Genomic DNA, 15,385 nt, shown 5'->3' on the forward strand with positions numbered 1-15,385 from the left:
TACAATTTTAATATTGTTCAGCTGACATATTACATAATTGTTGAATAATTTATTCCAAGAACACATGGTCAGTATTACATATATTATGTATGTAACTAGTTAAAATTTGGCACATATACATTTATTGTAATGTGTGCTTTGCCAGAGGAGGATGGACTCCCCCAGCTGAGTCTGGGTCTTCAATGCTTTGTCTCTCCAATAACTTACATTGTATGGAGTATTTTTCCTTGCCACAGTCGCCTTTGGCTTGCTGGAGGTATCATGTTTTTGGTAAAGCTGCTTCGAAACAATATGTATTCTAAGATGTACTTAAGACTTAAAACTCAGGAGAGGGTTCCTTCTGGTGGCGTGGAGGGTGGTCTTAAGGCCCAGATCACACATCTCACGCATATCATCATAAAGTCAGAAAGTGAGTGTAAATATGTTTGTGTCCATCATTGCCATTCAAATTACAAACAACACTGAGCTGAATAATTATTGTGTGTTGGTGTCTAAGTGGGCTGTTCTTAGGTAAAATAAAGTGCAAAGTAGCCCAGACTTGATGATGATATGTCTGGCCTTGATATGTGAGACTGCACACATTTAAATCACAACTTTAAATAATCTGTTGAATTGTTGTGTAGAGCTGCTAGTGTGCAGTTTTTTCTACTCTTTGCAGGCTTTATTGCTGCAGCATTGGAGAGGAAGGTTGTGCTTCTCTGGCTTTAGCTCTGAGATCAAACCCCTCACACCTGAGAGAACTGGATCTAAACTATAATAAACCAGGAGATTCAGGAGTGAAGCCATTGTCCGCTCTACTAGAGGATCCACACGGTAAACTAGAGGAACTAGATTTTTTTTTTCTTAATGTAGAAGTGATGGACAGTGGTGGTGGCATAGTGGGCTAAAGCACAGAACTTATAAGCAGAAGGTTGCTGGTTTGATCCCCGCAACCACCACCATTGTGTCCTTGAGCAAAGCACTTAACTCCTGGTTGCTTAGGGGGGATTGTCCCTATAATAAATGCACTGTAAGTGGCTTTGGATAAAAGCATCTGACAAATATGTAAATTGTATGATATGCTGCAAAACATAGTCCTTGATTGTAAACACCAACATATGCCCCTGCAATGTCTTTATAAAATACTTGTACATTAATACATCTTGTTTTGAATTTTGCATATTTAATGAATGTATATTAGGTTGTGCATTTGTCAGTAATGTTTTAGACATTACAGCATAATTTTCTGTAAAGCTGCTTAAAAACAATTTGTACTGTGAAATGTGCTAAACAAATACAATTACTTATATTAGTAAAATATATTAGTTTTGAGACTATTCTGACAGCATACTGTAAGTCTGGCTTTTCTATATTCTCATTGCAAACAAATGGCCAATAACTGAATATGTGATGCACTGACCGTGTACATCACAATGATGGACAGTGTTTTCGGTGTAAACTCACTGCAGTAAATTGGTCAAATGCAGAAGACCATGGTGCAGATTTCAGTCGATGCAGATTACTGTAACACATTTAGTTTAGCATTTAGAATCTGGTCTTTTGCCACTGGCATTTCTGTGTTAATAAATCTGGACGAACACTGCTAGATGTTTGTTCCACCAGCAGATGGCAGAAGTCCACAAAACACAGTCGCTTGACTAATGCATAGTCTGCTTTTGCCAAAGTAACCAAATAACTCATAGAAGTCAGAATAACCTGAAGGAAATCAATATATCTCATGATCTGAGGGCCATTAAATGCAGATCTAGTCAGGCCTGTCTTTTTCGGTACAATGACACACAACACGGTGCAATGATTGCAAACACACATACGTATGCATCACAGTAAACTATGCAGGTTGCCTCATTTTTAGTGTATTCTTAGCTCACAGACACACAAGACATGTGGGACATATTTACTAAAGGTTAAGCCATAAGTAAAACTAGTTCAACGGTTCACTTTCCTCTCTAAAGTTAAAGGATAACTCACGATAACTTTAGGCTGTTAGTGGACCATAGAAATCACAGCAGCAACAATGCTCATGTTCTGCTCTGGTGAATTTGACTCGGTTCCTTATTCTAAGATCTTGCCTGTCAAAACGTCATTAATACGCATTACATATATAACATATATCTGGCACCAACTATCATGCCACGGTCAATCACTGAGATCAAATTTCTGATGGTTGATGTCAACATTAACTGAAGCTCCTGACCCGTATCTGCATAATTTTATACACTGCACTGCTGCCACATGATTGGCTGATTAGATAATTGCATGAATAAGTACCTAATAAAGTGGCCAGTGAGTGTATATACAGTATATTTTAAAGGTGCTCAGTCAGATAATACCAGCTAACTGTTAAAATACACCAAGAACACAACATATAACAAAACTAAGTGTTACATTTTACAAATAGTTGGAGTGTCAACCAAACAATTAACCAAATAAACTACAACAGTAACTTTTAGTTTTAAATGTACGGTTGCTGTTAAGCAAGGATATGACGAAATATTCAATGTTGCGGGGGACCAAAGGTAAAGATTTTATGAATTGTTCATTGAAAAATCCATATTGATTGACCACTAATCTGAAAATTAGGGGGGTCCACCCTGAATATCTATGGTGATTATGGCCAAGGTTATATCAAGATATAACCTCATCAGCTGTGGAGTTTTATGTTTCAGTTGCGTTAACATCTCAGAAGTTAATCCATTTGGCCTTTTGTTTAGTATGTGAAGGAGAAAACGCACTGTTGGCAGTGCACTTGAATATGGGAGCATTTCTCCTTGTGTTGAGACCTTTTGACTACTGTTTCCTGGCTAAGCCCAGCGGCCAATGGAGGCAAAGTTTCGGCTCATGGAATAAGTGTATTCCGCATTTTGATGCTTCCCCCATGCCCCGAACGGGACAACGATGATGGTGCTGTTGTCCTCTGAGCCGTACTGCAGAGCCTGGACAACAAGAACAACAAATCAACAAACAATCTCAACTGAGACTCATAGTTCAAGAAAAGAGTCGTAATTCAGTACCTGCTCAGCGATGACGTTTGCTGCTTCAGTGGGTTCGTGGCATTTGTTGATGACATCACAGATCTCCTGGTTGGTCATGATGAAGTTGATGCCGTCGGTCGTGAGAACCAGGAAAGAGTCGTGAGCGTGATGCAACTACGAGACCACAGAACATGAGAGAAAATAATGATCCCATTGAATTCTCCAATTCAGTTTGACATTTCATATGAATCAAGTGCTAATTAAACAATTGAAAACGACCTTTACAATCAACATGAAAATTGAAGTTGAAGTTTTTACTATCTATTTACTGAATTAATTAATGAATTAATGGACCCCCTAGTGACGTAGGATAATCACGGAAGTAGAGAACGAGGTGTTTTTGCATTTTTTGAAACCAAGCTGCAAAAACACCTCGTTCTCTACTTCCGTGATTATCCTACGTGACTAGTGGGCCCATTAATTCATGTCCACCTCCTCAGCAAAAAAAACATCAATGCCTACTTTATCGTACCTTTGGCCCTGACCACTGGTGCTCAGTTCGGAAACAGAGAGAGCAGGACAAACAGGCCTAGTGTGGCCTAACTATTCCTGAACACCAAAGTGGACCTGTCCAGACTATTTTGAATTATCTTTGTAAAAAAACATGCACTAGACCAGTGGTTCCCAACCCCGTTCCTGGAGGTCCCCCCAACACTGCACATTTTGTATATCTTCCTATTCTGACATACCCAATTCAGGTCTTGGAGTCTCCACTAACAAGCTGATGAGTTGAATCAGGCGTGTTTGATTAGGGAGAAAACCAAAATGTGTTGTGTTGGGGGGCCTCCAGGAGCCGGATTCACGAAAATGTTCTTAAGAAAAAAATTAAGAAGGTTCTTAAGATAAATTATAAGAAGTTCGCAAGCACAATTCTTAAAAAATTCAAATATTTTCTTAAGAATAAAAAGAGGGGGGGGGGGGATTTTTCCCCTTTTTCTCCCAATTTGGAATTCCCAATGCGCTCTAAGTCCTCATGGTGGTGTAGTGATTACCTCAGTCCGGGTGGCGGAGGATGAATCCCAGTTGCCTCCATGTCTGAGACAGTCAAGCCGCGCATCTTATCATGTGGCTTGTTGAGCGCATTGCCACGGAGACATAGCGCATGTGGAGGCTTCACGCCATCCACCGCGGCAACCATGCTCAATTCACCATGCGCCCCACCGAGAACAAACCACATTATAGCGACCACGAGGAGGTTACCCCATGTGACTCTACCCTCCCTAGCAACCAGGCCAATTTGGTTGCTTAGGAGACCTGGCTGGAGTCACTCAGCACACCCTGGGATTCGAACTAGCGAACTAGCGAACTCCAGGGGTGGTAGCCAGCGTATTTTACCACTGAGCTACCCAGGCCCCTTCAAAAAGACAGGCTTTGACGTTGTCTGATCAGCCTGCTCATGGGCTTGCTTTGTCACATAGCCATATTCAATACTTCAGTATTGCTAAATCGTAATGATACATTTATCTATTAACCGTTGTTTTTTTCAAATAGCAAGCACCTAGCGATCATTTTTTTGATTGTAAAGTGCGTGAGTTGTGTTAGTTTAAAGACACTACCCGTCATAGGAGAATTTACCTGCTGCTAACCATTTGATAACTTTTAATTTGACATGGAGGAATAGAAAAGAAAAAAAACTTCAGTAAACAAGGTCTGAGGAAATTACTGTAAGGAAAAAGTTCTCCTTGGGAAGCTTGATAATAATATAATAATATTTCAAACATTTACATGGTTTGAAAGCTGAAAATAAAAATATAATTAAACATAAAACAGTCAAAAATGTTTTTTGTCTAAAATCACATTTCTACGTAAACAGCCCATTGCGACTTCAGACTCAACATGAAAACCCCAGTTAATTCATTAAACATCCTACCTTTTAGAATTTAAGACAAATGTGAGGTTATCCTAACTTTAAGATGTTATTTACAACGATTTTTAAGACAAAAAAATTTCGAGAATTTGAATGCTTCTTAAGAATAATCTTAAGAAAAAAATAAGAACTCTCTTAAGAAGTTTTATCGGGAATACAAAATATTCGTAACTTTTTTCTTAAGTTATAAATTAAGAAGAAAATGGTAGTTAAGAAGAAATTTCTTCTCAAGAACGTTTCGTGAATCCAGCCCAAGGAACAGGGTTGGGAACCATTGCACTAGACAGACATCTTTGACTGTTGTCATGTATCTTTTGCTGCTTTTAAAAGATGCAGTGTCAAGTTACAACTCTGAAAAGGAGAAGCCATTTTTTTTTTCATTCAGCTGCTGTCTCTTGTTGTTTTGAGCACAAACGGACACGTTCTTTCGCCCATTTGCACTGTTTTTAATCCTTGGTGTATGCAATCATTCACTAGATGGACATTTTTGACCGTTTTGATGCATTCACGGCTTCAATGCATGATGATAATGTATGTGCGTCTTCATTGTGCTTTGGACTATGTATGTGCAGATTTTTGGCTCATATCAGTGTGGATTGTATGTTTTTTCAGCTCATATCAGCGTGGATTGTATGCTTTTTCTGGCTCATGTCAGTGCGGATTGCTTGTGAAACAGTCATAATACGATTCAAGCTTTGCAGAGGAACTGTTATTAAAGGATGGGGCAGTTAAAAACACTATTGGACCCGATCGCAAAACCGTGAGTAGACAGTTTTATTCATGAATATTTCATGAATATTTCAAATATCATGACTATTTGATAGTTTATGATGCTGAGTGTTAACAGCTGTGCTTGAGATGAACAGTTTAATATATTCCGATGCAATGTGTTGGATGTGCGTTATGTGTATACCCTGAAATTTAGTTTTATAATTTTGTAGGCCTTGTTCATTCTCTTCCGCCTGAGCTTCAAATATGGGTGTATCAAAGGGGCTGCAAAAAACAGTGGGCGTTTACTTTGAAGTTTTAAGGAGACGTTGATGCCAAAACCGAGCGTTTCAAAGAGAGGGCCAGAGACAGGGTGGAAAATTATCAGATATTACTAAATTATGACTGTTTTAGTGAAAAGAACTTTGCTAACATAATCAGTGGACCTCAGGGGAGAAAATAAAATCATTAAAAAAAAAAAAAGTATGTCATGAGTTGTCAAAAACACATAAACACACTCTCTTACTAAAGTTCGAGTGGTCTCTGGCTCTGCGATCACTCCACTCTTCTTTAAATCGAAGTCTCCGATGCTGCGGGTCATCGCCAATCGTCCGTTAACGTTAGCTTCACCCAAACTATTCCAGGTCACAAACCCACCACTCCGACGGATTCTAGACACACAAATAAATGCATACACATACATAAATATTCCTTACAAAAGAGTGCAATTACTGAGGTACCACATCCAAAAAACATGTAATGAAAGTGATAGGAATCATTCTGTAGTAAATGTACTGTCACTTTTGACATTTCTGAGATGGAAATAACCTCATAACCAAACTAACTGTAGAGTTTTCATCTACAGAAGCTAAAGAGTAATATGGGATGTACGCTTCTCACTCTATGGATATGAGCTGTCATTTGAGGAGTTATCTGATGTTATTAATAGCACACGGTAAGTTACATGCAGTATGCAGTGTGCTGTGATATCACTACACACATACCAGAACATGGCATTCCTGGACCTTAAGTGTGTGCGCACTTATGATTGCTTATCCTTCTCAAGTGTGCAGCAACTGTTGTGGAGATTACCATCTATTACCATCTATTTGCATTAGTTTATATCCAGCTGGTCACGTTTATGCATTCCTTGGCCAGCATATTCAGCATAAGTTGCAAATTTAAAGCTAGTGACTTTCGAAAGCAAATTAATATGTTCATGCAGCCGAGAGAAACGTATAAACAAATCAGAAACGCACCTGATTTCAATAAAAAAAAAATTATCCTCACTATAATAAGATGACTTCAGATCATTCACATTCTTGCACTAAAAAAGGCTAGACACAGTGCAACAAAAACAGTTCAACAGAAAGCAGGTGTCTCAAGATGCTTTTTAAATTTCTTTCATTAGTCACATCACCTAAAAAAAACAGCGCTCCTGCACGAGACGCTGAATAAACAAAAACAAAGTGAAACAAAGACATTCGTCTAGCACACGTTTACATAGGAATGGTTGCAAAAGCGTTTGGTGTGAACAGCCCCTTACAGTTGGTGGAGGTCTTTGGCCATTGCATCTTGCTCTCTTATAAGCGTTTCTCAGATTAAGAAAGATGTTCAACTTGGATATGTGTGTCTCAAGATCCTCGTGTTTGGTTCCAGTCTGTTTTGTTCTGTCTGTTTGAACAGCCCCTGGCCTGGGCTTATAGTCTGAGCCGCTTCACCACCGAGTTCAGCCGAATACCACAGATATCTGAGAATATTGCTACTCTACATACAACTGTACTGAATAAAAAACAATGTGGTATTTCGCTGTTATTATGAAGCTTGAGTCTGGAGTAGTGTACTGTGGCATCAATGCAAGTGTAACACCATGTGTACTGCATATTGAAGCGTTTTCCCCCCTCAGTTTACTTTTGACTTAACATTTGAGAATATGGATAACTAAATAACTAAAACTTTTTATTTATTATTTTATGCACATTAGTTGAAAGGGGAATGCTCTTTTTTTTAAAAAAAAATCCAGGATAGGAATGTTCTTTGCAATAATATAATGGTGCTGTATGGTTTATGTATTTATTGTGCCCTCTTGTGGACTAAGGAAACAACGTCAACTTAAAAATCAGCTGATTTTAAAATTCGAATATTAGTTAATATATATTAATATTTGTATATTTATTTCATTTAAAAAGTACAATAAATTTTAATGGTTCAGTCAGTACTGTTTATTTTTGTAATAAAGTTCAGCACTATTTTACTTTGAGTGTTACTTCATTCAGTATCAATTTTAAAAACTATCGGATGATTAATCGGTTATCGGCAGGTACTGCCCAACTTAGTTATCGGTATCGGTAAAATCCATTATCGGTCGACCTCTAGCTTCAATTGGTCAGTTCTAGGCTCAGCAACATTATACAACAATAAAATTAGGTCAGCTGACTACCTGAATGTACTGAATGACCAGGTTATCCCATCAATGGATTTATATGCCCTGATGGCACGGGCATATTCCAGGACAACAATGCCAAGATTCAATGGGCTCAGATTGTGAAAGAGTGGTTCAGGGAGCATGAGGAATCATTTTCACACATGAATTGGCCACCACAGAGTCCTGACCTTAACCCCATTGAAAGTCTTTGGGATGTGCTAGAGAAGACTTTACGGAGTGGTTCGACTCTCACGTCATCAATACAAGATCTCTGCCAAAAATGACTGCAACTCTGGACGGAAATAAATGTTGTGACGTTGCATAAGGTTGTCGAAACAATGCCACGATGAATGCGCACCGTAATCAAAGCTACAGGCGGTCCAATTAAATGTTAGAGTATGCAACTTTTTTTTTGGCCAGGCAGTGTAGTAAACAGTGTTTTCTTCACTGAAGCTTCTTCCAGGTTTCCCACTCTTTTTGACCAATGAAATCCCATGACTTTCCATGACCTTTCCAGTCATTTGGAATTGCAGGATACAGATTTTTTTATAATTATTATGATTCAGACTGATTCGCTAATGAATCATGCAAACTGATTTGTGAACCATTTTGACATATTTATTCACTCAAAAGAATGATTTGCTCACAAGTCAGAAATAACTTCGATTTGCTAGCAAGTTTTACTCTACACAAAAATAAAATCTAGCTGATGAGATCATTTTAGGCAGAAGAAAGCTAGAAAAAGCATATTCATTTTCAAATTTCCATGAATTTCCATGACTTTTTTAGGCCTTTTTCCAGGTTTTGCACAACACCCATTTGTACCTCTGTTTCTCATCTTTTCGCTCTGGTGTGTGGTCGTCTGTGAGTTTGCGAGCTTTGCCCTTTCTGCACAAAAGAGCGCGACTGTCGCCAACACTGCCGACAACCAGCTCTATCCCGTCTCTCAGCAATGCAACTGTCGCTGTGGAGCCCACCATCATGAGAGAGGCTGGTGAATGAACAACACACAAACACTTTACTGATAGTTTACAGAATAATTTATCAAAGCATTGTTTAATTTGTATGCTGTTTTTCATACCGTTGCCGTATATCTGCAGCTCTGCGGCCAAAGCAGCGTCCACCTGCTGGAACGCTTTAGACAAAACCACCTCTAAATCTGTTTCCACCTCCAAACAATCTCTACAAAACACAAACACACAATACTATGCATTACACTTTTAAGTACCATGTAAATGGTATATTAATATAATTTAGTACCATGTTTCTTCAACTTCGGGCACTTTAAGCACTGCTGGATTTCTAATATGTAAAATCCTGTTAAAACATTTTTCACACTCTACATTATTTTTACTTGTTGAACAGTCAACTAAAAGAGTATCACAGGAGATTTATATCACTTTTGTTATGAAAATTAGCATCACAGTGTCATTTCCAGTGTGTCACAAATTCTGTATAGAATTCCGTGCTGGAAATGACACTGATTTTTAACAATTTTTGAAATAAAATGACAGACTTCTTTGTCTTGCTAAGGCTCATTTCATAGCTAACATTTTATGTATCCTAAATACATACAATTAAATAATATACAAATAAATAATAATATGCATAATTTGGCATATTAGAGCTTGATTGGAAATTATGCCCAATAACAATATTTTTAAACATCACTTGCCTCATATTTCATCTCAAGAATGCTCTTCACTGACACTTTTGTCTACTTGGTTAACAAGTACACTAACCTTTGAAAAAACTTTATTAGGGGTAAAATTGTTTCGTGTTGTGGAAATTACGGAACAACTGTGGGACAGTCGTAATTAGTGGTTGACCGAGATACATCGCAGAGGCCGATAAATCTGCCGATATTTGGTGTTTTTAAATTATCGGCATCGGCCAATAAATTTTCCCATTTGGCCGATTAGTTTCTTAAGCTGCGACTGTGGCGAGAATCACCTGCTTGCATGTGAAGGAGCCATCTGAGAAATGTAAATGACCAATCACAGTTTGTTTTGTTATTATGTTTTCTTGTTACGTGCCATCATGTTACCACAATAATAGACATGTGTGCAACATATCTCGTTCACAATTCACAAACCTCACGAAACTTACCCAAATCCATTTTCTTCCTGTGGAGCCCTCGTATACAGTATATTCTTCTTAAGCATTTTTTTAAAGATGCATTTTTTTATAATAGCCTGGATCAAAACAGACTCACAAATGTTGCGCAACAGTCAGTCCATGACACACCAAGCAGGTGATCTGGGCCGAAATAAACTGGAAATGGTCCGTAGATTGCTGCTCGCTGGACAAGTATGAGTGCAATAGAGCAATTTCAAAGTAAAAGCGATTATGAGCACTACATGTAAATGACATATTCACTGTGCACTGTATGTGCAATTAGTTTGATTCTGTCTTTTGGTGAGAAAATGCGATTGCTAATGCGCATATACCATCTGTGGTTGCTGGATTACTGTGTGTACTGTTGTTATTTCCTTCCTAATGTATTAACATTTCTTTATGTGCAAATAATTACTAAAACGGGAAGACTAAAAAGAAACCAGGAGAAACTGCTATCTTCCATCTAAAACACACAGTCTAAAACACTGTTATCTTGGTATCGGCATTGGCATCGCCCATTTAAAACCTATATTGGTCGATCTCTAGTCGTCATTTTTGAAAAATAGATAATTTTCACACAATAAATATTAAAATGGTTTATGTTTATTCCACTCTTTCTTTAGATTATCATACTTTTAAACATGTAATAATTTATATGTTTATAATGTTTTCTATGTTTTATCCTTGTACTTTAAAAGTAAAAGTTTCCAAGTCAGATTTAATGAGACCTTATTACTGTATAACAAAAAGAACAAAACCTGAAAAGAAAAGTTCAAACCCCTGGAACATGCAATGGGCTGAAGTTGAATAAACACATTTAACCTCCTGAGACCCCGCGTCCACATGCGTGGACATTATGTTTTGGCTTCACAATAGGCTATGCATAATTTAATTTCATTTAAACCGATTGATCTCAGTTCATGAGACTTTTGGCTGTCATTAAAGGGTTAAAATTTCGACGCATGGAGTCATGTGACAAAACAACATGGCGGCAATCTCAGCGGAGTTTGTCTTTGGGAGAAACAGCAACAAAACTACATCTGGTAAGAAACATTGTTTTTATTTATTTTATTTTTTTTATCCCCTTTTCTCCCCAATATGGCATGCCCAATTCCCACTACTTACTATGTCCTCCTTGTGGCATGGTTACTCACCTCAATCCAGGTGGTGGAGGACAAGTCTCAGTTGCCTCCACTTCTGAGACAGTCAATCCACGCATCTTATCACATGGCTCGTTGTGCATGACACCGTGGAGACTCACAGCATGTGGAGGCTCATGCTATTCTCTGCCATCCACGCACAACTTTCCACACACCCCACTGAAAGCGAGAACCACACATCGCAACCACGAGGAGGTTACCCCATGTAACTCTACCCTCCCTAGCAACCGGGCCAATTTGGTTGCTTAGGAGACCTGGCTGGAGTCACTCAGCACACCCTGGATTTGAACTCGTAACTCCAGGGGTGGTAGTCAGCGTCAATACTCGCTGAGCTACCCAGGCCCACAGTAAGAAACCTTGTTATGTTTTTACTTTACAACTTGTTTGAGTCAAAAGATTAGAGTCTATAGTTTCATCTGATATGCCATTTTTAAAATGTCATTGATTTATCATGAAACGGCACACTGTTAAACACAATGACCACGTGGACTAAAATATCCTACTGTGCATTATCACATTGAGAATCAATGGGTGTATCCAAAAGCTGAAACATTTTGTTTTCAGAGGCTTTATATGGAGTTAGGATGAAAATAAGGTGCATTTCAAACTCTTCTGAGACCAGTGCAGACAGACAGCACACTGGAGGTTAAGTCATTCACTAATTAGGGAGCAAGGGAGCATCCTATAGCTTTCTATGCAGCTAAGTGCATTCACTCCTAAAATCCGACCAAAAGTTCAAGTTCAGTTTCAGGCTGCAGATGATGTTTGGACCACTCAACATGTTTGGCAGACATGGGACAATGGTAATCAGTACATAGATTCATAATTTATAATGTTTTATTATATTTTAACAGTGATTCAATTATGCTGGCCACTACTAAGAATTATTTATGCTAATTTCTGATGTAATGTCTGTAACGTCTCAAAAACATGAATAACCACTCCTGGAAACATAATAAACAATTTGATTTTAAAAAATCTGACTTACTATAGCTTGGTATCATTTCCAATTTCACAACTTAGTCCCGCTGTCCACATATGTGGACATCAATTTTTAGGAAAATTATTTGGTCTCTCTCTCTCGCTCTCTCTCTCTCTCTCTATATTGCATGTTTCTTTGGGGCTACTAGTTACAAATCAAAAACGGGAATGGAAAACGCACACAACAGTCACAACCGGTGTCATGATAAATTGAGTCCGCCTGGAAAATCGAGTCCCCATGGGGGTATGTTATCGTGATAGCATGCCATTCAAATCTAGGCTAAATGAAAAACACATACAACGTCACATCTTTAATTTCACAATATATAACTTCAGTTATATATTATTATGTGTAACATATGATTTTAAAGACATTAAATGTCATATTTACATAGTTAAAACAGCATATACCATAAAGTGAATTTGTACGATTTTTAATCAGGCACTGAATAGAGTACCCATTACTAGCTGTGATGTCATATGGGGACTCGATTTATCAAGCTGACTCAATTTATCATGACACCGGGTCTCAGGAGGGTATCAAAGTACCATGATATTTCCATCTAATGCCATCACTGTACCATGGTACCACCACAGTACTTTGGTGTGTGTGCGTGTGTGGGTACCTGATGTGTTGCTCCATGTAAGTTTGGCAGTAATCGGCAGCTTGTGGTCCTCCGTGCCCGTCAAACAGACCGAAGTACAGTACGTTGTGTGTGAGCTTGCTCACTTGGAAACGGTCCTCGTTTTCACTGCGACGGCCTATATGGGACGCATAGCCCACCTTGGACATGCTGACGTGCGGAATGGGAGTTCCATAGAGGATACTGGGTGGCAGTTGTATGGGCTCCTCTATCCGGTTATCCCAAATCCCGAAGGAATCCCACGTCCCTGGACGACCGCTTCCGTCCACGTCCAAACGCGAGCTGCTCCACCGAACCCCGGGCACAGCCTGCACCCGCGCACACACACACCTGCCCGGACACACACTTACACTCCGACCCACCGAGGACAGACTGCATCGGAGCAGATGGGAAAACGACACGGCCGAGACAGACATTGAGAGAGAGCAGTAAGATGGTCTTTTCTCAGCACACTTCAGATGGTACTCTGTCCTAACCTGTGAACAAAACATATCCATTTATTTAGTAGTCCAATTTTTTAGAATCACCCATGCAAGGGCGTACAATTGTACTTGGTTGTCTTTTTTTATTATTATTTTATCCCCTTTTTCTCCCAATTTGGAATGCCCAATTCCCACTACTTAGTAGGTCCTCGTGGTGGCGCAGTTACTCACCTCAATCTGGGTGGCAGAGGACAAGTCTCAGTTGCCTCCGCTTCTGAGACCGTCAATCCACGCATCTTATTCACGTGACTTGTTGTGCATGACACCACGGAGACTCACAGCATGTGGAGGCTCATGCTACTCTCTGCTATCCACGCACAATTTACCACACGCCCCATTGAGAGCGAGAACCACTAATCGTGACCACGAGGAGGTTACCCCATGTGACTCTACCCTCCCTAGCAACCGGGCCAATTTGGTTGCTTAGGAGACCTGGCTGGAGTCACTCAGCACGCCCTAGATTCGAGCTCGCAACTCCAGGGGTGATAGTCAGCGTCAATACTCGCTGAGCTACCCAGGCCCCTTGTACTTGGTAGTCTTGATTATTGGGGGGATTACCTCTCCCCATCCCCCCCCCCCCCCCAGAATCTACGCCCCTGCACCCATGTATAAACAGGTGATTATAATTGTGTGAGTCTTGACCTGAACAGCCCTTTTGACATCTTTAGGTCAAGTTCACGTGTGCCCGGTATGTGTTACTGCTGACCTTTGCAAGAGGGGTGTTCTATGTCAAAATAAACACATGGGAATGCAAAACCATCAGGATGATGTCACATGACCATATGACACTGACATTGATCATCATGATATTGATATTCATGCACATGGATTATAATCTCTTTTACATTACTTAAGTAACATAGAGATGCTAAAATAATAATAATAAGCTATAATAAACGTAATTAATACATTATTTATAATACTGCTAGGCCTACTAATAAAACAACAACAACAATAACAATAATAATAAAGTTAAAATTATTTTAAAAGCTTTATTTTCAATTATATATTAAACTATATTTGTCTTATTTGAAAAGCTAAACAGAACAGAAACTAAAATTGACCACCTAATAGCCTAGTTACACCATGGAAGTAAGATTTTTGGTTTTGTCAAATAATAACATGACATTGCCTCTTTACTATTAATATAATTTCAGACTATATCAGTTCATCTGGTGTGCACAAACTGCATCAAAAAAGCACCAAATGATTTTTTAACTCAAATGTCATGCAACTTACCTGCAGCTTTAACTTTCTATTTAAAAGATGACAAAGTTGGTGTCCATCCCAAAAAAATAATTAAAAAAATTAAAAATAAAAATAAGTGCGCTCAACTCTCTCCTGTCCCGCTGCAGTGACAGTAAGTGTGTCACACACTCTTCTTTACCAGCACCTGTCCTATGAGAAATAAACGTGCCTTCTGACAGGGGGCGCTAAGTGATTCAGAAAGCCGAATCCTCCATTGAGCCGCATTAATATTATTATTAAAGTCTTATTACAGACAAATCTACACTGAAATGTATAATCGATTACAACATCTATGAACTCGAAGGATTAGTACCTGAGATACAAATGGAAATCTGCCACGTAAATTCTAGAATATATATATATATATATATATTTTCCCCAATAGTCATAAACGACGGTGATTGGTCCGTCCTCACCAGCGCGGAGAAAAGTAACATGACCGCGCTGTTTTAAGCAGTAGTCTGGACAATATTTTAAACCCGAATAATGGCGTTTAGAAACTTTAATAGCTGGTATATATATATATATATATAATAAATAAATAACAATACACGGTGTGAAGAGGTTAATTTCGAGAAATATTATTAAGACTCGTCGAACCTGACCAATCAGAGACAACATCCGGTTAGTGGAAACTTTCATGCTATCCGCTAATTCTATTTCTAAAACAGACCCCTCTTTGTACATTATTTATTTATTTATTTTTCAATTTATTTGTGT

The 15,385-nt window shown here is 38.8% G+C and overlaps 1 protein-coding gene across 2 annotated transcripts; it reads right to left on the reverse strand.

Annotated features, from left to right (window-relative positions):
- Positions 1-27: 27 nt before the first annotated feature.
- On the reverse strand, positions 28-14,821 carry LOC127420477 (protein phosphatase 1K, mitochondrial-like). Of its 2 annotated transcripts, XM_051662802.1 has the most exons (8): positions 14,657-14,816; positions 14,060-14,141; positions 12,918-13,411; positions 9,114-9,214; positions 8,858-9,023; positions 6,134-6,278; positions 3,012-3,146; positions 28-2,933 (listed from the first exon to the last, which is right to left on the reverse strand). In XM_051662802.1, the coding sequence occupies exons 3-8, from the start codon at positions 13,349-13,351 to the stop codon at positions 2,802-2,804; spliced, it is 1,113 nt and encodes a 370-aa protein (XP_051518762.1). In that variant the 5' UTR covers positions 13,352-13,411; positions 14,060-14,141; positions 14,657-14,816; the 3' UTR covers positions 28-2,801. The 2 variants fall into 2 exon arrangements, with proteins under 2 accessions (XP_051518762.1, XP_051518761.1); XM_051662801.1 differs by lacking the exon at positions 14,060-14,141 and having other exon boundaries at positions 29-2,933; positions 14,657-14,821.
- Positions 14,822-15,385: the final 564 nt, after the last annotated feature.

The sequence above is a fragment of the Myxocyprinus asiaticus genome, chromosome 29 (genome assembly GCF_019703515.2).
Source record: "Myxocyprinus asiaticus isolate MX2 ecotype Aquarium Trade chromosome 29, UBuf_Myxa_2, whole genome shotgun sequence".
Taxonomy (NCBI): Eukaryota; Metazoa; Chordata; class Actinopteri; order Cypriniformes; family Catostomidae; genus Myxocyprinus; species Myxocyprinus asiaticus.